This window comes from Schistocerca cancellata, chromosome 6 (genome assembly GCF_023864275.1).
Source record: "Schistocerca cancellata isolate TAMUIC-IGC-003103 chromosome 6, iqSchCanc2.1, whole genome shotgun sequence".
In the NCBI taxonomy this organism is placed as follows: Eukaryota; Metazoa; Arthropoda; class Insecta; order Orthoptera; family Acrididae; genus Schistocerca; species Schistocerca cancellata.
Window position 1 is genome coordinate 112,013,822 of NC_064631.1, and position 24,884 is coordinate 112,038,705.

The 24,884-nt window shown below is 41.0% G+C and overlaps 1 protein-coding gene across 1 annotated transcript in view; it reads right to left on the reverse strand.

The window, feature by feature from the left end:
* Nucleotides 1-22,497, reverse strand: part of LOC126191146 (ATPase ASNA1 homolog) — a 65,948-nt gene extending 43,451 nt beyond the window's left edge. The window contains exons 1-3 of the mRNA XM_049931900.1: nucleotides 22,299-22,497; nucleotides 13,426-13,573; nucleotides 4,523-4,674 (exon numbers count right to left, since the gene is read on the reverse strand). Coding sequence (XP_049787857.1) covers nucleotides 4,523-4,674; nucleotides 13,426-13,573; nucleotides 22,299-22,453 — 455 coding nt within the window. The 5' untranslated portion in view covers nucleotides 22,454-22,497. The remainder of the gene's footprint in view (nucleotides 1-4,522; nucleotides 4,675-13,425; nucleotides 13,574-22,298) is intronic.
* Between the last annotated feature and the right edge of the window lie 2,387 nt (nucleotides 22,498-24,884).

Genomic DNA, 24,884 nt, shown 5'->3' on the forward strand with positions numbered 1-24,884 from the left:
ACTTCCTTTTTAGAGGTCGTCATCATCAATACTCCCTTTGGGCTCTTCCGGTACAACCACCTGCCCTTCAGGATCGCCAGCACTCCAGCCATCTTTCAATGCTTTCTGGAGTCTGTGACTAAGAGGTCCCCGGCACTGCCAATTACTTAGACATCATCTTAGTCACACGGATCTTGGCCCCCGACTTAGTGTGGAATCTTCGGAGACTTTTTGAGGTTCTGCAGGCTGCAGGGTTGGAGTGCAATAGGGCCAAATGTCAATTTTTTTGTGTCACAAGTGACATATCTCGACCATGTCTTGAGTACCGCAGACATTCACCCAACACTGGATACCTCGAGGCCATTCAGCAGTTCCTGACACCGAAAAACATCTCCCAGCTAAAACTCTCCCAGCTAGGGTCAACTCACCTATTATCAGGATTTCACCCACATGCTGGGCTCTGGCGGAGCCTCTACTTCGCAAGAATGTTCCCAGGACCTGATCACCGGAATGTGATCGGGCTTTTCAGTATCTCAAATCTGCTCCTCTCACTCCACTGTGCCTCGTCCTACATGACGCTGCCAGGACTCTTCTTTTGGCCGCCGATGCGTTGGATAACGGGCTGGGGACTACATTGTCTCTTATCGCTAATGGTGTTGAGCACCCAGTGGCTTTCGCCTCTAAAACCCTAGCACATGCACAGCGCAACTGTAGCCACATTGAGAAGGAGACCTTAGCCATCATATTTGGATTCAAAAAGTTCCACAACTTCATCTACTCCGCCGATTCACGCTCTACACGGACCACAAGCACTTGGTCCCAGTGTTCGGTGCAACATCCGCCATCCCAGCCCAGACCGCTCGCCACCTGCAGTGCTGGGCATTGTTCCTTGCAGGGTACACCTACGACATCCGTTAGTACACCATGGCCCTCCATGCCAACCGGCTTTGATGCTGATCTGGTTGCTTGTTTTCATCCGGATGACGCAGCCTCCGTCGCCGTATTGCCACTGAATGCCCAGCTTGTCGCACAGCTCACGACCTTGGACCCGGTTCTCCAGAGGATTCTGCACCACGTTCAAGTCAGGTGGCCCTCCAATCATCGTTAGGTGTTGGACCCAGAGATTCGGGCTTACTGGCCTCGCTGCAATGACTTTGCCGTTTGCGACAGGGTTCTTCTTCTCTTAGGGGACACTGATTGTTTGAATGTCGTGATACTGTCCTCCCTCCATCAGCAGGTCCTCCCACTATTATTATTATTCTGACACTGTGGTACTGTCCTGATGAAGTGCCTTGTCCGCCAACATGTCTATTGGTGTGGAATGGACAGCGAAATGACCCACATGGTATGTTCTTGCTCCTCTGGTCAGCGTCAGCAGTCTGCGCCACCACCGAGGCCTTCGATCGCTGCCCCGTGGTCCCAGCTCCAACTGGATTTTGCAGGTCCATTCCTAGGATCCTACTGGTTCATTTTGGTGGACGTCGGCACTTGTTTTCCGTATGTCACACACATGTCCTTGACGACCACCGTTCACACCATTCAAGCCTCCTGTCATATTTTCGCCATCGTGGGTCTCCCGAATGCGACTTTGACGGACAACAGCCCACAGTTCACGTCGGCCCAGTTTACTTCCTTCTGTGCTACATCGGGCATCCAGCTGCTCCATACGGCGCCGTTCCATCCCACATCCAATGGGTTGGCTGAAAGGCTTGTCCGCACGTTTCAATCACAGATGGCCAAACTGTGTCAGCATAACTCTCAGGCGGCTGCCCTCGACGTCTTCTTGTCTACTTATCGTTCTTCTAGTCACAATGTGTCCTCTCCAGTGGAGAAGCTGCATGGCCACCCTCATTGGATGCCCTTGTCACTCCTGTTTGCTGCTTCTCCTTCTACAGTTGCTACAGTCTCAGCGCAACTGCAGTTGTCTCCGCAGGATCCAGCCTGGGAGTTGGTGTTCCCCAAGGGGCCATCCCTGCTGGCATTCCGCCAAGGTCTCCACGCTTCTCGGCCGCACCATGATAACTGTCATCCTCGACGATGGTTCCCTCTGTCAGAAGCACCTTGACCAGCTACAGCACCATCGTGGGCCAGGCCCAGCACTAACATTATCTCCAGTGCTGCGCCTTCGATCTGAGGTCCTCCGGGAGGCCAGCGGCTCATCGGATGTCTCTTTGCTACCACTGGCGTCATAGCAATTGCAATCGTCACCGCTGCCACGCCATCGCAGAGTCTCTGTGGACGGATCCTTTGACTATGAATGTCGATGAGGTTCCCCCGCCACCAGCACTTCCGCCGCCACCCGTGGTCTTGTTCCACCAGTGGAACCTCGGACCAACATCGAGATGTGACTTCGCCTCAACCCTGGGAGAGTTGGGGGCAGGACTGCTGCAGTCACCACAGATGCCTACTGCAGTAGCAACACTGCAGACAAACCAGCAATGCGGGTTGCCTACAGCTGCGAAGTCTAGCCAACACAAGAGTGTTTACAAGCAAGTGTCACAGCTGACAACAAACATGTAGGTACAGCCAATGTCCATCAGAGGGCATCAACCAGCAGCAGAGGAATGTGGCGCGACTATCAATGAACTGTTTCCTGGTGATCACGTGTGTGCAAATAGTCTCGTAAATATCCTTCCCCTTGGGGCCAGATAAGCTGGTGCCCGGCTGTTCAGCGAGCAGTCCACGACTCACAACGAGTGCAGAGAAGATCGCCTGGTCAAGTAGTGTGCAACCTCAACCATCCTCTCTTCCACAATGATTGGGATATGTCGCTTCATGTTAGGCTATCTACCAGCAGATAACAGCCGACTTTGACATGGAACAGCTGTACGGGTATAGAGTCAAAGGGAACTCTGATTATAGGAATTAGTTGTTATTTGCTTGATCTGTGGAAGGGATCCTTACTGTTTTTGGTTTTGAAGAGTGTGTTACTGTTGGTGGTTTTTTGTAGTTCCCTCACTAAAAAAAAGTTTTCGAAACAAGTTGGTTCTTGCTCTATAGATTTAGCAACCTGGATCTCACACCTCACTTCCATCTGTTTGGCTCAATGAAGGATGCACTCCACAGGAAACAGTATGTGGATGATTGGGAGGTCATTGATGCATCAAGACGTTGGCTCTGATGTCAACCAGTAGAATGGTGCCGTTTGGGCATACTGGCCTCCTCAGTAATGAAGAGTAAGGCCACCACATTGATTGGAGATTATGTTGGAAAAAATGGGTTTTGTACCAAAATGAGTGGGGAACAATATGGTTATTAGAATCCTGAGTAAAACCAACTTGCTTTCAGCAAAATATGTGTTGATTACTTACTGAATGCTCTTCATATGTGAACTTAAGTGCTGTTTTGTAGTCCGATTCGTATCTATATTAATGAAATTATGCAATGCTTTCAAACCCATTAAACTACAGAGAGACATTTAGCAGAAACAATAAAGGCGAACACACCTCAAATTACACAAGATTTGTAGAAAATCCACAACTGAGGAGCATGATTAACAGAATGACAACCGCTTTTGTTGTAATAATGATATATTCAATTTACAACCAGTTTTGGGATGTCAAAATCTCATCTTACGGTGTATAAAAAATAACTGTACTTGGTCATGCATAATAAATGGTCAGGCATCTCAGGCAGAAACTGCCGCCATCGAGAAGTGGCACACTACAGATGCCAGCAATGTCTCCAATTGTATTATGTTAACATACTGAAACACACACAGTTGTGGGCAAGTGGTAATGTACCAAAAATGCTGTTACATGGGATACTAAATGCCATCACAGACTCTGGAAGCTCAACACATATTTATCAAATAAACACACAAAATTACAGCTAAACAGCTCAAAATTCTTTTGCTTCGATGTATGTGCATTAGATACTTCAACAAAAATCGTAACCAGTTTGTCCCTAAGGGTTGTCAGCAGCTCACGATCTTGTGGACACCATTGCTGACTCTCAATCAAGAGGTCCCAAGTTTGACTACCACCTGGTCAGGAATTTGCTTTGCCCAGCACTCTGTGTGTGTGTGTGTGTGTGTTCTTCATCTCCATAGATGTGTGTGTGTGTGTGTGTGTGTGTGTGTTCTTCATCTCCATAGATGCGTAAGTCTCTGAAGTGGCGCCAAATAAAGACTTGCACCAGGTGGTTGAACATCTCAGATGGGGTCTCATGGCCAATAATGCCGTATACCTATTTAATTTCATGTGAGCGTTAACATGTAAATACATGAACCAATTCACAAGCTTGGAAAGATGGCCAAAATAAATTCTGGAATCAATCACAGGGGAAATAGGTCCCTTTATAAATTAAAGTCTGTGTAGCATAAATTAAAACTGAACATGCCTGTATGCGAAATAACAGTAGCACTGTACATATAAATCATTGTCGATGGGCTTTGAGTGTAGTCTTACCTTCTTTTAGTCTAATGATTTGCTTCACATTGATGTGCAAAACAAAGTGCGCAGTCTGCATTATAAATAATATTGCAGTAACATACTATGAATTTAAATAATACTAGTGCATCGCCAACATTACAGAAACTTACTTCATAACTTCTGCATAGCTCATGGCTTCATCAATTCCAGGAAATGCTCCAACTATTTCCTGCATAACACTCTTACTTAATTTCATGGCTTCATTGTCCCCCTCGAAATATTCTTCTGGGAGTTCATTGAAACCTACATTTGGGTCAATCTCCTGGAAAGTAAACAAGAAACACATAAATTAGGAAGAGTACAACATCTTACTGAGCACCATACAGATTATTTTCCAAACGTACGATATAAAATGGTGTCAGAACTAAATTAGTTACATAAGTAGCTTCTTAAAAAAAAAAATACAATATTAACCACTGTTTTAAAAGGCTTCTGCTGAGTGCCTTCAATAATGGTAAGAAACAATTCTGAGCCAATGTTACTAATGTCTTGGCATGTACTTGAAGATAATTGCCAGATAGAGCTAGTGCATGCTCTGTACATTGCCCAACAACATTGAGGTACTTTGTAATTAAAGTTGAAACAAATGACCCCTCTGTCACAATTTTTAGACTTATGAACCAGGTTTCAACATTTCTAAGAGTGCCTTAATCAGAATTTAAATGTTTAAAGTGGCCTATAACATCAATACAAATTTATGGGAAAAGATATTTTTTATATAAAAGTGTAAGTACTGACTAACAATACAAGACAGAGGCAGTACTTACAAGTAACATATAAAATAAGTAACAGGCCAGAAGGGCTTTAGTCACATTTTTTTTTTAAAAAAAGAATGCATGAAGGCCAGCCACTATGGGCTGCTCATATCCGTAAAGCCACAGGTAGCAATGGGGTATAAGCAGGCTATTTAACATTTAAAATATAGACAGATGAATGTTAAAATGAACAGTATTTAGTTGCCGCTGCCCCTGTACTGTGCACACGCAACTATTTGTCTGCATGCTCCCACAATGTAATAAGGACTGCAGAGAAAATGGTGGGACATATAGCCATGTAGAATGATGGGTGATGGACGGAGGAAGTTCCTTCTTGCATTCCAAGATGGTGGTTGAGACCAGGGTGAAAACTTAACGGAAAGTTGTTAGATGATGTTACAAAACACAAAAGAGCAAGATGGATTAGCCTGGAACATGCATTTATATTGCACCAGGTGTCAAATGGCAAGTGCTGCTGCTGCTAACGATGATGATGTACAATTGCATTTTAGTGTAAAAGTCTAACTTTGTATATTTATTGTCTTATTCTGTAGCTTCCTGAACTTTTTTTTTTTTTCCAGACATGGGCATGTATTAAGTACAGTGAAGGTGGAGGGGTCTAGGGGGAGAAAGGGAAGGAAAGTAATATTTGGTAAGGAACACACTAAGAATGACAATAAGGTATTTCTGACACTTCCTGGGAGATTGAAACTGTGTGCAAACTGGAATTTGAACCTTGGACATTTGCCTTTCATGGACAGGTTCTCTACCAACTGAACTATCCAAACATGGCTCATGACCCAGTAGGGAGACAGAGATTATGTCTGTCTTCACATCACGTAGGTCCTTCTCATCTTAAATTTCTGCATTACAGCTATGGCCACTGTTTCACTATAGTACAGTGAACATGGAGGGGGGAAGGGGGAGAAGGGGGGGAAAGGGAAGGAAAATATTGTTTGGTAAATAACAAATTGCGAAGGTGCCTTGTGAAGATAGGCAAGTTTGGTTTTCCCTTTCCCAGAGCTTTCCTAGTTTTCTTTCGGGATGGTGCCACAGCATCGGTATGATGTTCCAAGTGTGTGGCATCAGCACATTCATTTCAGCATGTGCAGGGCCAAAGGCTTCAGATTTCTACTAACTAAAAGTTAGGATGAGCGCACAAGATGGGGAACATGCAGAAAAGGTGGAGAAGATATCTTCATTACCTGCCTTGGTTTATTGGGGGTTAAGGGACTGAACAGCAGATTCAACAGCCCCTTGGTCAAGAGACAGTTCATCTGGAATTAGTGACATTAGCCAGAAATTTGATCAAAGTATTAGAATATGCGCAAGTGGAAAACTTGAGAACCTGAAAGCAATATTGATGTCAAACCCGAGGAATAATTTAGAAACAAGTAAAAGAATATGACTGAGGCCTTTACACAGGTCAGAGCAGACGAGGGGTCTCCCAGGGCTCATCTTATCTTTGGCAAGATAAAACCCACCTTCATCTGACCTCGGTGCCAATTCAATTAAGGGTAAAGACAATACTACAATAAAGAAAAACATTCTAACATACTGGATATCAGTTGGGTCACCAAATATACACTACTGACCATTAAAATTGCAACACCACGAAGATGATGTGCTACGGATGCGAAATTTAACCAACAGGAAGAAGACGCTGTGATATGCAAATGATTAGCTTTTCAGAGCATTCCCACATGGTTGGCACCAGTGGAGACACCTAAAACGTGCTGATGTGAGGAAAGTTTCCAACCGATTTCTCATACACAAACAGCAGTTGACAATGCGTACCATCACGTTTCCGACTTTTTATAAAGGTCGGATTGTAGCCTATCGCGATTGCGGTTTATCGTATAGCAACATTGCTGCTCGCATTGGTTGAGATCCAATGCTTGTTAGCAGAATATGGAATCAGTGGGTTCAGGAGGGTAATACGGAATGGCGTGCTGGATCCCAACGGCCTCGTATCAATAGCAGTCGAGATGACAGGCATCTTATCTGCATGGCTGTAACGGATCATGCAGCCACGTCTCAATCCCTGAGTCAAGAGATGGGGACGTTTGCAAGACAACAATCATCTGCACAAACAGTTCGACCATGTTTGCAGCAGCATGGTCTATCAGCTCGGAGACCATGGCTGCGGTTACCCTTGACGCTGCATCACAGACAGGAGCACCTGCGATTGTGTACTCAACGACGAACCTGGATGCATGAATGGCAAAACCATTTTTTCGGATGAATCCAGGTACTGTTTACAGCATCATGATGGTTGCATCCATGTTTGGCGACAGCGCGGTGAACGCACATCGGAAGCGTATATTCGTCATCACCGTATTGGCGTAACACCTGGCGTGATGGTATGGGCTGCCATTGGTTACACGTCTCGGTCACCTCTTGTTCGCATTGACCGCACTTTGAACAGTAGACGTTACATTTCAGATGTGTTACAGCCCATGGCTCTACCCTTCATTCGATCCCTGCGAAACCCTACATTTCAGCAGGATAATGCAAGATGACATGTTGCAGGTCCTGTACGGGCCTTTCTGGATACATAAAATGTTTGACTGCTGCCCTGGCCAACACATTCTCCAGATCTCTCACCAATTGAAAACATCTGGTCAATGGTGGCTGAGCAACTGGATCGTCACAATACGCCAGTCACTCCTCTTGATGAACTGTGGTATCGTGTTGAAGCTGCATGGGCAGCTGTACTTGTACAAACCATCGAAGCTCTGTTTGACTCAATGCCCAGGAGTATCAAGGCCGTCATTAAGGCCAGAGGTGGTTGTTCTGGGTACCGATTTCTCGGGATCTATACACCCAAACTGCGTGAAAATGTAATCACATGTCAGTTCTAGTATAATATATCTGTCCAATGAATACCCGTTTATCATCTGCATTTCTTCTTGGTGTAGCAATTTTAATGGCCAGTAGTGTAAAATAGGGTGAAAGAAATAATCAGGTCAATAGGTGGTTGGAGCCCAGGCGAGTCCCCTAGGGCTTTGCATACGACGAGGGCTGGCCCACCCTCGATCTGCTATAGACAAAGTGTTAAAGAGGGTAACAGCACCAATCATTCACTGGAGTGCTACCCCTTAAAAAGAAAATAGAGTAGCAGTAAAAAGGGACTAACACACCTAAAAGTAATTAAAACAGAATTAAAGAGGGATAACCTCATGCGAACACACACACGCACGCACACAACCACGCAGACACTAACACTAGAACAGCTATGATGAGACTCATATGTTGTATCTGAGAATAAAAACAATTTTCACAGAGAAAATGCAGAACAGTTCAACTTCACTCACTCCAATCATTCTTTCTTACTGTGTCTGCTTAGATATCTTGCCTTAGCACAAAGTCACTTAAAAGTTATGAGGGTGGTCTGTAAAGGGTGTCACTTGAAGTGTTCCAGGGTCCTTCAATGATCCTTAATAGCTATTGTAATATCTTTAGTGTACCACATTGGCCAGTGACAATGTGCCTGCAGAAAGGGGAACAACAGATCCAGTGGCACAAGTGATCACATCAGAAGTCTTCCACAATCTTGTTGATGCAATCTAGCAGAAAGTGAAGGTGGCAGCAGATGTAATACATCACTCAGCTGGCCCTTTGAAGTGCCCAAAGTGGTAAGGGTTCTTCAGACAGTGGCAATGAAGCAACAAGTTCATACGAAAGTTGTTGCTGTTACAAAAATAGTTGTGTGGTGACCTTCGCAGTGAAGCCATTATACCAGGGAGATGATGATGATGATGATGATAGGTCGATAGCTGCTGTAGGCATCACCAGAATGGGTAGAGTACTGTCATTGCGAAGAGGAAGATCAAGACTAGAAAGAAGGTGGTCAATCAGAAGGCCTCTACCAAATGAAGTGTTACATCCTCACAGGAGGTGGTATGTATTCATACATCAAGTAGAAGAGAAGCAAGGGGAAGTGGTTGCAATAAGATGATCATCTGAAGAAAATGCCCCCTGCCGGGAGGTAAATAAATAATACAAAAGGTGATTTCTGGGGTTGTCTGCAGTCACAATGCTATTGCTTCCAACATGGTATGGAGGAAAACCCACTTACTAATTACATCTGTACAACCCAATGTACAGACCCCTCTCCACATTCTCTCTCCGGTCTCTGTCAATGGTGCATGTGGAACATCATCAATGAACTTTTACCAAAGTAAAATGCCAAACAACCATATTAGTTGTCAAGTCTTCAAAGTAAACACTAAAAATGAATTCACGGAATCCAGATGTTGATGGCTCCAGTTATGCAAGTATGATATATCTGATTATCTGTACATGGTGTGCATAGGGGTCTGAAGATGTTAATGGGATGCAGAAACTGGTTGCCTAAATAAACTAACTTCTCAAAACATATGGCTGTTTGGCAATTTCCCTCGGTAAGTATTTGACCAGCTGCTGTCCTAGATCAACAATGAATCGACTGAGTTTCAATGAAAATTGATTCGGAGTCCACCAACATGAGAGATCTGGTGCCTCTGGTGTCAGAGTAGCCTTCTCCCGAGATTTTTTTTTCTTTCTCTTATTTACAATTTTTGACAGTTGACAATCTTATGATGGCTTATTGATTATGGGTGTCAGAATGAAAGGAGAGTGGGTAGCCCTGGGATCCAAGGTGTGTGGCTTCTTCCGCTATTGGCTGGTGTTGGGTTACTGATGTGTGTATTTCAGAGGAGAAAGTTCCCAAGAGGGAGCCCTGTCACCAGTAGACAATGGAGGATGATGCTGCTTCTCTTGCTGGATGTGGGAAACAGTTCTTGAAGATGGTGCTGCAAGGACTGCAAGAGGCGAGGGCCTATCACCCCACTGGACAAGTTTGTGTGACTAATAGAGATCGACATCAAGTGAGTAAATACGCGAAGTATTGCCATTGGTCTGACCGGAGTAGCAACAAAAGTCAACATCACTGAGACTGGATACAAAAGATAGTACACTTTCCAAGCTTCAAATTAGGAGAGGTGATATGTGAGCTTTAATTCCTGGATTTTACATTCCTTAAATTAGGTGAGCACACTTCATGGGTAGAGAAGTGTAGTCATTCCCACACTGACAGTGGTGGTGGTAGCCCACAATACGAATTTTCATGAAATGGTTGGCCACAGTCTCCACAAATTGGATCACCTGTTCACTGGGAAGACATATGCCCAATGCACTGGCATTTAAAGCACTACATAAGGTGGGAAATACGGCATCAAACCACAGTGGTAAAATGATATATTGATCTTCTCTGGAAGTAAATCCCAGTGGAATGCAAAGATGAATGTGCATGTGTCAACCACGATGTCTGGCGGGCACCAATGTACTTGATGTATGAAGAGGATCCCTTGCTTCTTCAATTTCCGTGTAGTAGTTCATCCATTTTCAGCATTTGTTCCTAGTTAAAAATTAATCCCTGTACCACTTTTAGGTTCATATGTGGTGTTATGGTAACAGGCACGTCATCAAGTTGTTTACAGAGAACTGTGTAGGATAGTACCGTAACTACAATAGACAGAACAGATTCATAATTTACTAAGGGAAAAGATTTTGCTAAAAATATTTTTATTGCTCTCCACTAAGAACATCTGCTTAGTGGAGAGTAGAGAGACTGCATCCGTTCAGGTACTGAGAGCAACTGTGTGCAAGTTGCTTAATTTTGTTTTCCTCCCATTACATGGCCAAGGAGGACACGTTCCTAGGGTTGTAATGATATGCACTGGTTTGTAGTATGTCTGAAGAGACTGCTGGCATCTCCTGGCCACTGTCTGATAATTTTGGTCATTTTACAGCACCAAATATAGTCATGATGCCACCTATTCCAAATGAGGATTCTCCCCACTAGTGCCACCTAGCCAGAGCAAAGGCTGATATGATGGCCAGTGCCCGGAGTGGTACCCTCAAATGGACAGGCACCTACTCCTTGGCATGTGTGGGGAGGTGACAGCTCAGGCATGGTCAGCGGTACCTGACAATGCCCCACATGGACTGGCTACCATGATGCGCAATGGGCAACCTCCCACACACAGTCCACACATTCTATGAAAGAATTATGAAAAGGTGAAGCTCAAACCCAGAAGTGGTGAAAAACAACAGAACAAAGTGCAAAAAAGCCATAATCCACTTCCTAAAAGAGAGCTAGGTTGTCAGTAAGGAGTCTGTCCTAGAGAATAAGTCAGAAAATATATATGCACAGAGTAAAACTGCAGCACAGGAAAGACAGAAGTACAGCAACAGCCTGGGAACCCATGCTCACTATGCACGTACTTACAAAAAAGTTGAAAGCTGTTGGGGGGTTCATTACTTGCCTTTCAAACTACCACTTCTGCTGCTCACTGATATTGTTAGGTACCTCTAATTTAATAGCTCAAGAGGATATATGGATAGGATTATTGGAACTGAAAATACTGCTCAATAACCCACCTTGTACCATGGAAGACAAATGGATAAGTCTTTCTCCTGAACATAAGAATTGCCCATCAGCCCTACTGAGAAACATTACTGCGGTACTAACATACAAGCCATGATGTCAAGAAATTTTTAGTGGAAGAAGTTATAGCTACAATAAAATTGGCAGAACGTTAAATCACATGTTGGAGGAAGCAAGGCCATGCCATATTTACAAGGCCTATGTATAGAAATGTGCTAGGAACCCAAATTAGATTTTTTTCTGTTATGATTTCAAGGCCTTCCTTTTCTAGATAGTTTTACATTTGTCTACTTCACAATTCTCTGAACTATAATCAGTGCGTTCCCTACTAACGATTACTGATTCCTGTTTGTGCACTAAATTTAAAAGCTTATATTTTTTGCAGAGAAAATCTAGATATAACATGACATTTAAGACTTTCTCAGCAATAAATGCCACTAAGGCTCTGAGCTTTGCACTATATACCATTGCCATAACTTCAAAGTACTTCTACAGCATCTGCTCATCTTCAGGTAACAGCATTGATTGTTGGGGTTTTCTACCAATAGCTGCCATCGTCTACTGAAGCAACACACATGTACACCATCAAAATATTGCAAACTTTAGAGATATTATATGAAAGTTATTATATCCTAGCAAAGTTCTGGACCAGATCATCTGAAGAAATCCACAGAAATGTATTACCCAGTTTTCTACGTAAATGCTTGTTCACTTGCTAATATAATCTAATAAAACTGTTTGGTTTAGTTATTTGCATGTACCATAGAGCACTTTTGCCATGATACAGAATGAGTAAGTTGGGTAATTATAGCATGTACAAGCACGCGCCAAGTACACAAATGTATTCCCAAAATTTCATTACTCTACATTAATTATTTTTTAGTGCTGCAATTTTTTTCCATCAATGTTTTATCCACACACACAATCCTGTGCAACAAACACTTTCTTGTTCAATGAGAAGATACTCCCAAAATATGACGCCATAAGACATTAGGGGATGAGTTTGGAAGTATAAAAAGCTCTGCAGCATGTTACTTCCAGTTCAAATTCTTATCAATATGAACATGTAACAATCAGAAAATTTTGCTTAATTTACTGATTTCCTCTTGTCTATTATTTCTAATGGTATGCTCAGCACTTTTGCAGTACAGAACTGTATATACAGTGTTTCGTCTAAATGCAATGACAGTCCACTTATAGAGAATCAGTTATTACAAGAAAATTTTATTTATATTTTCCTGTGCTTGAGTTTTTCTATTATTTAAAATAGAATGCAGGGGCATACAGAGAAAATATGGAAGGATCCTTTAACAAACTCTCTTAATATTCCTTTAACTTCTCACTAAGCAATAACACCACTGGCAATAAGCACTCAGTTCATCTCATAAATTCTATTTTTCAGCTGTAAACTATAAAGCCAACAGCTTTTTAAAGATCAAGTTGCACTCCAATATTCAGTCATACTTTCTCCCTTCACAATTTTCTCTGTAAATGTTTCCTATTTTTCTTTAAAGTTATGAACAGTTACTTAGTTACTATTGTGCATTGTTTAGCAATGAAAGTTCTCTTCCCCCAGTGTCATCTGAACTAATACAGTTGCACTAGAAGAATTTTACACAAACAAATATGTTTTGCTTCAACTGAAAAGGTCTTTTGATGTTCTATCTGGAAATTATACCTCAGTTAAAGCATCATTTGCCTTGAAAAATTGTTGAAATAGTAAAACTGTCATGCAATATCAGAAGACAAAATCACATAAACCACATTCAATGAGATGCACATACTCTTGAATTATCTGTCCCATGGTGTTACATTTTCTTATTACCATTGCGAACAAGTTGTCAAATCCTTTAACCTTGGTTGGAACTTTAGAGAACTTCTGATCAAAAGCATCTGATATATTATGTGCAGGATCTGTAGATATGATGAGAACACTTTCTCGTACTTTGGAAAGCTGAACAGCCAGGCTGCAACTGCAACAAAAAATTGAAGTACATTCAGAGATGCTTGACATTTTATTACAGTTTTATTCCTAAAAACTGTATGTAGGACTGATAGTGCTACTATGGTAAGTCAAGTTAATAATCAGACAGCTAACAGTATCTCTTCGATGAATACGAATAGTGGGAATCTAATGTCGGTCTATATAAAATAGAAACATTGCTCTGGTGAAGTCTGCTGTTAATAGCAACGACATGACACAAATACAATTTTCACAGGTTTTCTACAGTCATCACAAGCAATAGAATGGAATCTTACACTGTGCAATAAAATATTTTAATAACTGAGACCACTATAAGGCACTAGAATAACAACTTGTAGGTATTTGAAGACTAACATTTTTACAGACAATACCTTTTATGAACTACACCATTTTTTAATGTTTTGTTGTTGAAAAAGACTAGAATATACTTCCCTCCAAGTTAATTTGAAGGTAACATGTTATTTGTGGAAAGTATAACACCAGCAAAACAAGAAGAAAAGCTAAAGCTCTGATGCTCAAATATACAATCAATTAGAAAAAGGCGTGCCTCTCTAGTCTCGCACAATGTTTATGTTTGTCATTAGTGTTCTGAATTCAGATTATGTGTCAATACAGTTGCAAAGTTGGAAATATCCAGTGACCAAGTGAGAAAATGTTATCTACGATCATCAACTTGAAACATTTAGGCTGGCGTGTACACAGACCACAGTAGTAGACAGACAAATAATACATTTTCCAAGAACACCAACTACATCAGAAAATGTGTCACCATTTTCTGCTGCCACGGACTCTTAGGACGTCAATTGCGTACAAACCAAAAAGAGTTCACTAAAGATCATAAGCAAAGATAATGAAACCCAAAATATGCTAAGATGTGATCAGTCCACATCATCCAAACTGACATACAAAATTATTTAATTGAATAGATAAAAAATCTACTCACCAAGCAGCAGCAGAACACACACATAAAAGACTGTTGTGATTAGCAAGCTTTCGGAGCCAATGGCTTCTCCTTCAGGCAGAAGGGTTGAAGGGGAAGGAAGAAGGGTGAAGGAAAAGGACTGGATCTTGGGAAAGTCACCCAGAACTGCAGGTCAGGGGAGACTTACCATATGGGATGAGAAGGGAGGACTGTTTGTTGGGGACTGCATCAGACGAAATTTGAAAACTTGAGAGCTTAAAGGTGGAAGACAGGGTATATGCAAGACAGAGATTACTTCTAAAACATCGTGCACGAGTTAATAAGAGTGAGAAGCTAAGTGCATTGTGCATAACAGAGGTGGGAGTGGGCAATGAAAAATAGACAGGAAAGACAAAGATGCAGAAAACTAAAATGGAGTGAAGCAAAGAGTAGTTTACAGTGAAGAAAAGCTGAGACAGAGGAAATTAATGTAAATTAAGGCCAGGTGGGTGGTGAGAACCAAGGACATGTTGTAGTGCTAGTTCCCACCCGGGGAGTTCTGAGAAACTGGTGTCTGGGGAAGAATCCAGGTGGCGGGTGTGGTGAAACAGGTGCCGAAGGTCACGAATGTCATGTTGTAGAGCATGCCCTGCAACAGGATATTGCGAGTTGCCAGTATATACACTCTGCCGATGCCCGTTCATCCTAATTGATAATTTGGTGGTAACCATGCCAATGTAGAAGGCTAAAAAGGACAGCAGAGACTGGTCAGCAATAACATTTTCCCTTTGTAAAGGAAGAGTGACTATTTGGCACTGAAATTGGGGGTAAAGGCACCAGCACACAAGGCAGTAATCACTTCTTTGCACCCCCACAGAACAGAGTCATTGCTCCAAACACAATATACAATGATGCCATGACTGATTATAAGGACACAAGGGTGCACACAGTGCAGCAACATAATGGTGGACCAGCAATTCAGCTCCTTGCTTTTGACATCTGACGACTTCATTACAAACTATACCAATTAATGGATGTTTAGTATTTTTCCCAAAAAATCTCAACTAACTCCCATATTATTTGTGTCTTTCAAAGAGTAACAGCAAATTCACAGCATTACATTAATGAAACATTTTATCAGCTTCAAATATCTACAAAGGAAAGATTTAATTGAGGCAGAACTGCCTGTACAATGACAAACACAGTAGAAAAAATGGTCAGCAATGATCCCGTGGGCATACATTATGCTCAATGTTCTTATGTGTATTATTTTCTTTTTGAGTTCCTGGTATGCACCTATTACTAATGAAATAACAGAATTAGTGGGGTGTTTGGATGACAAACACATCAATGGTATCAGTATTTACATAGACTCACCTTGTGCCCATCATCAGATGGAGACTACAGAGAAAAGTATTGTGACACCATAAATAGGTGGAAAAGAAATCAATTAGTACTCAATCCCAGCTGAGGTGATAGAACTACAATGCCAAAACAATTAAAAAACATCAAAGACGTCAGTCCCACTAGTACTTCTCATTACTGTGAACCTATTCCAATATCTGGATCAGCTCACACAGGTCATGACTACGACATCATCATATGGTGAACAGTCTCCCTCACTTCAGCAATATGACAGGGCTGACAATGATTCTGGTGGTCCTTCTTTACAACATGGAAGACAGAGCAAAATCAGGCCATGCAAATGGGTGAACAGTTTGCTTCCCCAGTAGGATGAACAGCCACTGCCAATCCCCATGAGTAGCAGTTACACTCAAACATAGTGAACTAATCGAGTTCTTTGAGAGATTTCTCTACAATGATGTCATAAAACACATAGTACGGCACAGCAAATGAGATGTACTGTTGCTCGGTATACCGATTCTCAGCAGCTACACACCCTTACCAAGACACTGCTTGTATTAGGAGGCCAATGAATATACCCAACAACATTTTAGTGACCAAATCAGTGCGATGTAACTGGTACAAAGAGTTATTTAGATATTTTCATGTCACAGATATCAACAACTTATGCACAGGTGACAAAATGGCTAAAATTCAGCCACTGTTCGATATCATGAACAAAAACTTTCTTATGTATGCTTCCACTGAAAGAAACTTTAGTAACCTACTGACGAATCAATGATATCCTCTTACGAATGTCATGGCTCTAAACAGCATATTCATGGAAGGCCAATTCATTTTGAATTCAATACACAGGCTGAAGCAACTCATTTAGTATACTGTTTGCAAGTTGACTTGTATGAGGGGTGACCTAAGTGCGAGATATAGGCCTTTGAGAAAATGTTATACCAAACTGACTAATACAATAAAGAATAACGTCCCCAGTATTAATAGTTACTTTGCAAAGAAACAATGTGAAGATTACTGGAACTATTCATCAAAACAGAGTAGACAACTCTCCACAAATGGATGTCAAATATTGCAAAACATAACCCAGAAGATTTTATGACTTCAGGTTGGACGCAAACAATAACGTATGCACCATACAATGGAATCACAGCTGCATGGTTACACTGTTGTCAAATGGATTTAGAGTATATCCCATTCAAAAAGTACACCAATATTCAATTGCTGCTAAAAAGAAAATGTATTAATAAGCCACACATTGTACATCAATACAACTGATTTATGAGTGGAGTAGACAGACTAGACGCTAATGATGGAACTTACCATATTGCTATAAGAGGCAAAAAATGGCATATTCCCATTTTGATTAGTCTAGTTGATGCCATAATCAAAAACTCTTCACTGCTTGGCAGATCACCGGGAAAGGACAGAAACACTGGAATTTGGCCAATCTATTGCAAGGTCTTTACTCTGGAAATTTGGCAATGCTAAAACTGAGCCTGGGCCATAGCAGCAAATGACGACAGCTATCTGTTTCTGTAAGAAAACATTCAGCTCAACATATGAGGCATGTCCAGAAAGTAAGTACCATTTTGGAAAAATCTCATGCAAGCATTTTTTTACAAACCAAAATTTATTTTTACAAGACAGAACACATCAAACTGTTTTTCTACATAGTTGTCACCATTGTTCTGGCATGTGTCACTGCAGGAAACTACCTTTTCTTTGTCATCATCATACGAACATGGCTCCTGTGAAGGTAGCCACTTCTGAACACAGTTTTTTGCATTGTCATCACTATCAAACTGCCTTCCTCCAAAATTGTGCTTCAAGTTTAAGGACAAGTGATAGAAAGAGTAAGATTGGTGCTGTAGGGCATGGAATGCTCAGTCAAAGCATTATTTTGCTTCATGACAATGCACATCCCCCTGATCCCACTCAAAACCTTTTTCAACAATTCCACTGGGAGCAGTTCGGTCACCTACCATACAGTCCCAATCTGCCACCAGTTCTTTAACATTACAAGGATTTTGAAGGAAGACATCTTAACAGCGATGCCAATGCAAAAAAAAAAAAAAAAAAAAAAAAAAAAAAAAAAAAAAAAAAAAAAAAAAAAAAAAAAAAAAAAAATTGGTGTTCAGCAGTCAGAAACATTGGTTTCCCATTATGACAATGTCTGAACAACAGTGACAACCATGTAGAAAAGTAATTTAAAAAAAAAATGCTGTTTCTTGTAAACATGAATTTTGGATTGAGAAAAATGTTTTATGAGGCATTTTTCAAAATGGTACCTACTTGTGGATATGCCTCATTACTACCACTAGTCAGGTCAGAAGAAGATGAGCACTATGTAACAATAAGACTGCCAAAATGTGCTGCAAATTTAACACAAATTTGCATCTCAAATGCTTAGCAGAATTTCATGCATAATATTGTGTTTCATGTTCCTTACCTACCTAACATGATTACTTAATAGCCCACAACTTGAACTAATGAAGACTGATCATCAAATTCCTAATAATAAATTGATTATTCCTGTTCCATTGTAGTGTACAAATTTATATAAGCATGGGGTCATTATCAACCCACTGAGGAAAGAGGGAGGGGAGGGGAGGGAGAGGAAAAAAAAAAGAGAGACCTTTCAGAACTGACAACTACAAATTGTTTCAGCTGTTATCTGTGGTCACTAATGAATGGCATGTAACAAAAATTTGCATTAAAAAAGTCCTGGGAATATATGGGTTAGAAGGAAAATAAGGATATGCCTCAAAACTACTGAACAATTTCTGGGCTTTCAAATCTCTGACGTACAACCAGCTAAATAACTCTTTCAAACATTATCTCCTCTCCAACAGATAGTCTGGATTTCAATAATATAAAACTACTACTACTACTGCTGCTGCTGCTGCTGTCACTGAAGATTTTAACTGAACTTGAAAATATGAATCTGGTATCTGCTTTACTTCGCATCTTAGCAAAGCTGTTGTATATGCTCTAACACCCTTCTTGAGCAACTGAAATTTGATGTTATGCGAAATCTACAATTACATCATACTCTGCAAGCCACCTAATGGTGTGTGGCGGGGGTAGGGGGGTACTTTCGGAACCACTATCTGATCCCTCCAACTCTGTTTCACTCGCGTACGGCACAATAACAGGAAAAAGGAAGAACCAGAAGAATGACAGAAGGGCAACAATGACCACAATGGACAAAACAGGAAAAAAAAAAAAAAAACACAGACACACGCAAGAAACAGGGAGAGAAGATTAAAAACAAGAAAGCAGATTACCAATGGGCAGCTGACCATGAGAATAAAAAAGGAGAAGCCAGCCACTCTGCGACACATGAAACCTCCACCCTAAAAGCCCTAGAGTGGGGGACACAGAGGGACAAAGGAAATGCGCTAAAACTCAGATCAAATGATAAAACCCACCCTCACGAATAAAACGTAAATCTAAATCTGCTGTTGTGGCATTGTCGTCCAACACCGAAGGTAGGGTGCTGGGAAAGTTAAAAGTCCGCCACAGAGCGGTGGAAAGTGGGCAGTCCAGCAAGAGGTGGACGTCTGTCATTTGGGAGCCACAGCGACACTGAGGTGGGCCCTCACAAAGGAAGAGGTAACCATGTGTGAGCCCTGTATGCCCAATGTGGAGCTGATAAAAGACAAATGACTCCCTGTGAGAAGACCACAGGGAAGACTTCCACACATTCCTAGTCTCCTTCATGATAGTTTGTTCATTCCTATGTGTCTTGAGGTCCACACAAAAACCCTGAATGACTGGACCGTTACAGAGCAGAGATGAACTCCTGGATGTTCGCTATCAAAGGATGGCGAGGGTAGCACTAGTCTATAGCTTGTAAGCTGCTCAGGGAGTCAGAACAGAGAAGAAACGACTCACCAGAACAGGAACAGATGTACCGAAGCACACGAGATATGGCCACAAGCTCTGCAGTGAATATACTGCAGCCAGTGGGCAAGGACTTCTGTTCAATATGGCCTCTGTGGACATAGGTGAAGCCAACATTCCCTTCAGCCATAGAGTTGTCGGTGTAAACAACTTCAGAGCCCCGGGACACAACAAGAATTGAGAGGAAGTGACAGTGGAGAGCAGCGGGGTTGACGTAGTCCTTAGGGCCATGCAAAATGTCCAGACGAAGCTTTGTCTCCACATGGTCAATACGCCAGATGTATGTGGGGGCAAGTACTCCTGAAAAGTGCTGTTCTGAAATTTGAATAGTAAATCTCTCCACGATGCACAATGCCTCTCTTTTAACATCTGCAAGTGGAGTTTGTTTAGCATCTCTATAACGCACTCTCGCCAGTTGGACGATACCATGATGAAACGTGCCACTCTTCCTTAGATCTTCTCTATCAGTCCTACCTGATAAAGATCCCAGATGGATGAACAATACTCAAATATCAGGCGAACAAGCACTTTATAAGCCATTTCTTTTGCTGTTATGAGCTCACGGTTAAGCGACAGAAGACAACCTGTCTCAATTAAAAACAGGCATTCATCATTTCAGGAAGTTAGGACTGTGGAATGCTGCAGAGCTCAGTCCTTTGTCCATTTCTGTTCTTCATTGCAATTAATGATTTACCATACCATATAGGAGCTAAAACTATTAATCAGATGACATATCACAGTTCAGTAAACATAGTGACATGGCAGAATTGCATCTGCTAACATAGAAAAAATAGAACTAGTGATAAATTGGTTTTCTCCTAATTAATTCTTTGTAATCCTGATAAGACACATGAACTAATTCTTAAGCTAATTAAAGCCTGTGGGAAGCAGATGAGTGAAACTGTTAGGCTTTACACTGATTCCAAATTAAGCTGGAAGGACATTTTAGCCACGTGCGCAAGAAAGTAGCAAGAGTGTGCAACCTCACCTGGAAACTGACATGAATTCACTAATGAGTAGCCTATTTGAAAGTAATACCACATTATGGCATATTTCACTCACACATTTCTTATGGCATATTGATAAGGAACATTCTTGTTATGTTAATGATATAGTTAAATTTAAAAGGAAAAAAGTAATAATCAGAATAATAAGCAGAGCTGAACCTAAAAGTAGCTAAAGTTACATAGTGGAATCCCTCCACCTTTAGAAATCTTGGTTGCAGTGACAGTGATTCGTAGTGCAGCCTGAGGTATAGGTTAGGTTGGAAGCTGACAATCTGGTTGAGTTGGGAAAGCCAAGAAATGTGAAAGCAGAAGATATGACTGTGGTAAAAAATGGATCAGTAGCAAACCCTCACGTTTATATCCACGCCGTATTGAAAAATGCAAGGGGGTGTCAATAAGTAACTTCTATCCCGAATGGATACTGTAGGGCCACTTTTTCAATCTCAAGATACTGACTGTTTTAAACCCTCACATTTGTACTGCATTACTTTCTGTCAAAAACAACTTAAATGAATTCGACATCAGGAAGAACACAAGCAGATTAAACGCTATTGTCCTATATCCGCCCTCTCCACAAACCCATTGTATTTCACAGATTACTGACACAGCTGCCAAACCACTTAAATAACCACAAGCTGCTGAATAGCAATCAATAAAGTTGTCAATCAAGCAAAACTACACAAACATCAATAACAGTTAACACCGATGACACAAGCAGAAACCTACAAAATATAATAAAAGTTTTATGAAAGTCAAATTACACACACTTTTCTTAAGTTTTTGTTACTGTTAGTTATGAAATTCTTTGAGATATAACTGAGAGCACAAAAAAAAGTGGTTTATATGTTATCTACAAAACGGATCAAGGCTCAGTCTAGTCAGCATCAGCTTGGAACCAGTATATGGTGAAAGCGAACTTGGCAGAGTATCATCAGCAAAAGTATGTGACAATAATACTGTGACGTATGCTAACGTGTTGTTATTCTTACACTCGTGTTGCAAATGACATGTATGCACTGTAATCCTATATGCCCCTAACTGTCAGGAGTTACGAAATGCGGGTATATTTCCGACGGGTACTATCGACCTTATTAACATTGGTGTACAGGGTCGCCGGCGGTTTGTCGAGTGTTGTAGTTACTATTAACTCTATTTGCTCTGTAAAATCATACACATCTTAAACCACTCACTTGTAGCAACTAATGCAAAATATGATATTGGACTGTACTGCAGCTTGAAGCACTTTCTGAAATTCACAATGTTCTCCACGTTACATCAATTTCCACAATTGGATATTTACTAATCTGCGCAGACACATGATCAACACCCGAACTATATAGTTTTCTCTCAAGAAGACACAAGAAATGTACAGAGCTGTAACAATGACACTAAAAATCTGGGAGCGACTATCCAGTATTTATACAAGAACTGCCGGTCACCAAACAACAACAACAACAACAACAACAAATGGAATAACCAATAAATAACTAATCATAAACGTCTACAGTATCAACGTAACTTAATACCTGCAGGTAGTTTTTCCTACACCGCCTTTACCACCAACAAATATCCACCTCAAAGACTTCTGCTCCAGGATATTCTGAAGCGAAGGCTCAAGAGGCTCAAAGTCATCAGATTGCATGTTTACATCACCTTCGCTGGCCATCACACGCGCAGCCATTCTTCTCCAACCACACAGAAAACATCACACATCTCTGACGTCTACATCACATCCAAAGATAAGTTATGAAGTCCATCCAGCGAATCTCCTACGACTACAATTATAACTTATCAATGTTATATACAAAACCAAAGGAGCATTCAAAAGGGAGAATATAAGGTACTATACACTTTCTAACGACCATTTAGCAATTAATAGCGCATGCTTAACAAAATTATAAGTAATCCTTTTTTATACATGACTTCTTCATCGGCCATTGCAAGAGACGTACCATGCAATTCGATTCGATTCGTAACACAAAATTTTAAGAAATATTTGTTTACTGGAGTAAATTAAGCAAGTTGTGTTTTTTGGTAGTCAATGAATGCTAACTGTAGTGATCTCTTGTTGGCATGCGCGTTTCGCCAGAGGCTGGCTTTAAGCTGCCGATTCGAGTAAGATCATGACGTCTTCACAAATACAAGTAAAGGCCCTACATGCAACAATCTGTCTGCAGAAATATCTGTGCATAACAGATACGCACACACACAGAGATGCAGTGGAAATCGGCACAGATATGAGATGTGTACAGCACTGGATATTGGATGTTTGAGCGAAATTGCTAGAGCGCAGTTCATATATGTACAGCCAAATCGTAGCTTGTCAACTGGCAATTGCCGCAGATCTGGCAGAAGAAACGTATTTCAGTCAACTGTTTGTTCTGTCTAGTGCTTCTCGTCTGCGACCACAATGAATTCTTAAACGAATGACACATGTCTGCGAAGTTCATTTCTGAATTTATTGAAACTGCTGATCATGTTACATGTTAATGATCTTTCGGACAATAATAATAGGAATCACAGACATTTTAAAGCTGATGCAGTTATCTGTAAGAAGTATTGACCGAAAGAAGCTGCACTGATATTCAGTCATATTTTCATAAGATTTAAAAGTGGTCCAAAGATTGGCAACTTGCTTTAAATGTGCAGAAATGTAAAACCGTAGTTTCTTATGACTAAATATCAGCGAATCACAGCAGGAATCGGCCAGCTCATACAAATACCTGGGTACAGCAAAAACTTCGTAGGATATAAAATGAAATGATCACACAAACTCATTCGTGGGTGAAACAGGTGGCTGACTTTCGTTTATTGGTAGAATACTGGGAAAATGTAATCAGTCCACAAAGGAGATTGCTAACAAATCACTGCATCAAGCCATTCTAGAATATTGCTCAAGTGTGTGGTACCCCTACCAAACAAGACTAACAGAGATTATTGAATATGAGCATAAAAGAGTAGTACAAATAGTCACAGGTCACACTTCCTGTGGAAGAGTGTCACAGAGATGCTAAAGAACATGAACTGGCAGACTCTTCACAATTGATGTTAACTATCCCAAAAAGTCGTACTTGCAGAGATTCAACAACTGGCTCTAAATGATGATTCTAGGAATATGCTATAACCCCTACGTATCACCCTCATAGGGATTGTGAGATAAGATTAGATTAACAGCAGCGCATGCAGAGGCATTTAGACAGTGATTCTTCCTCACCTGATAAGTGAATGGAATAGGGAAAAACAATAACAGGTACAGTGGGACATACCAGACCATTTCACAGTGGTTTGCAGATTGTAGATGTAAATGTAGAAATATATATATAAAGTGCAGGGCCCATGTTACTCTATGGAAACACAGAACGACAGGAGCACTCCTAGTGATCTGGCATCGAATATGGGAAAATACAGCATGACAGTCTGCAAAATATGGGTATTAGATGATAATAGTCTTCATTTATATTTTATGGGTGGCCTCCTAGTCTGGTGGTGCTGTGTGTGGCTGGAAAAGTTTGTGTGAGCTTGCAACTTAATACATTCGTGAAATTCCAGAAAAAAACGAATATCAGCTTTTCTTAGATAGGGTTCACAGTCACGAAAAATTTGTAAATGACATCGTAGTCGCCTTTTGACTATAAAAATATTTATTTGTAAAAAGCAGTATTCTAATTCCAATCATGTGGCCATTATCAAGTTGAGTTAATTGCGCCTTAGCACATGTCAAAAGCTAAAAATCATCTGACATGACATGTCACAGAAGCTGGTTTCATCATAAGGTAGATAAAGGTACATACAAGAACCTTTTAATCATAGAATAGAAACAGCATTAATTATTTACTTCATAGCTGGTCTTTGCCAACATCAGCACACTACTCTGTCGCTGCTGTAAGGAAAATTTTACCACATACTCTTATGTGTATTGAACAATGAACTTTTCAATTGCATTGCAAATACTTTGCTCATATTCTGTTTGATTTTTGCTCACATCTATAATATTGACTGCGATATACAATTCCATGTTTATTTTGTTTCATATAAAACAGAAGCAGGTTATGTCACATCTTCTGTGGACTCATTTATGTTTGTCACAGGTTATGAATCTGTGTGTAAACTGC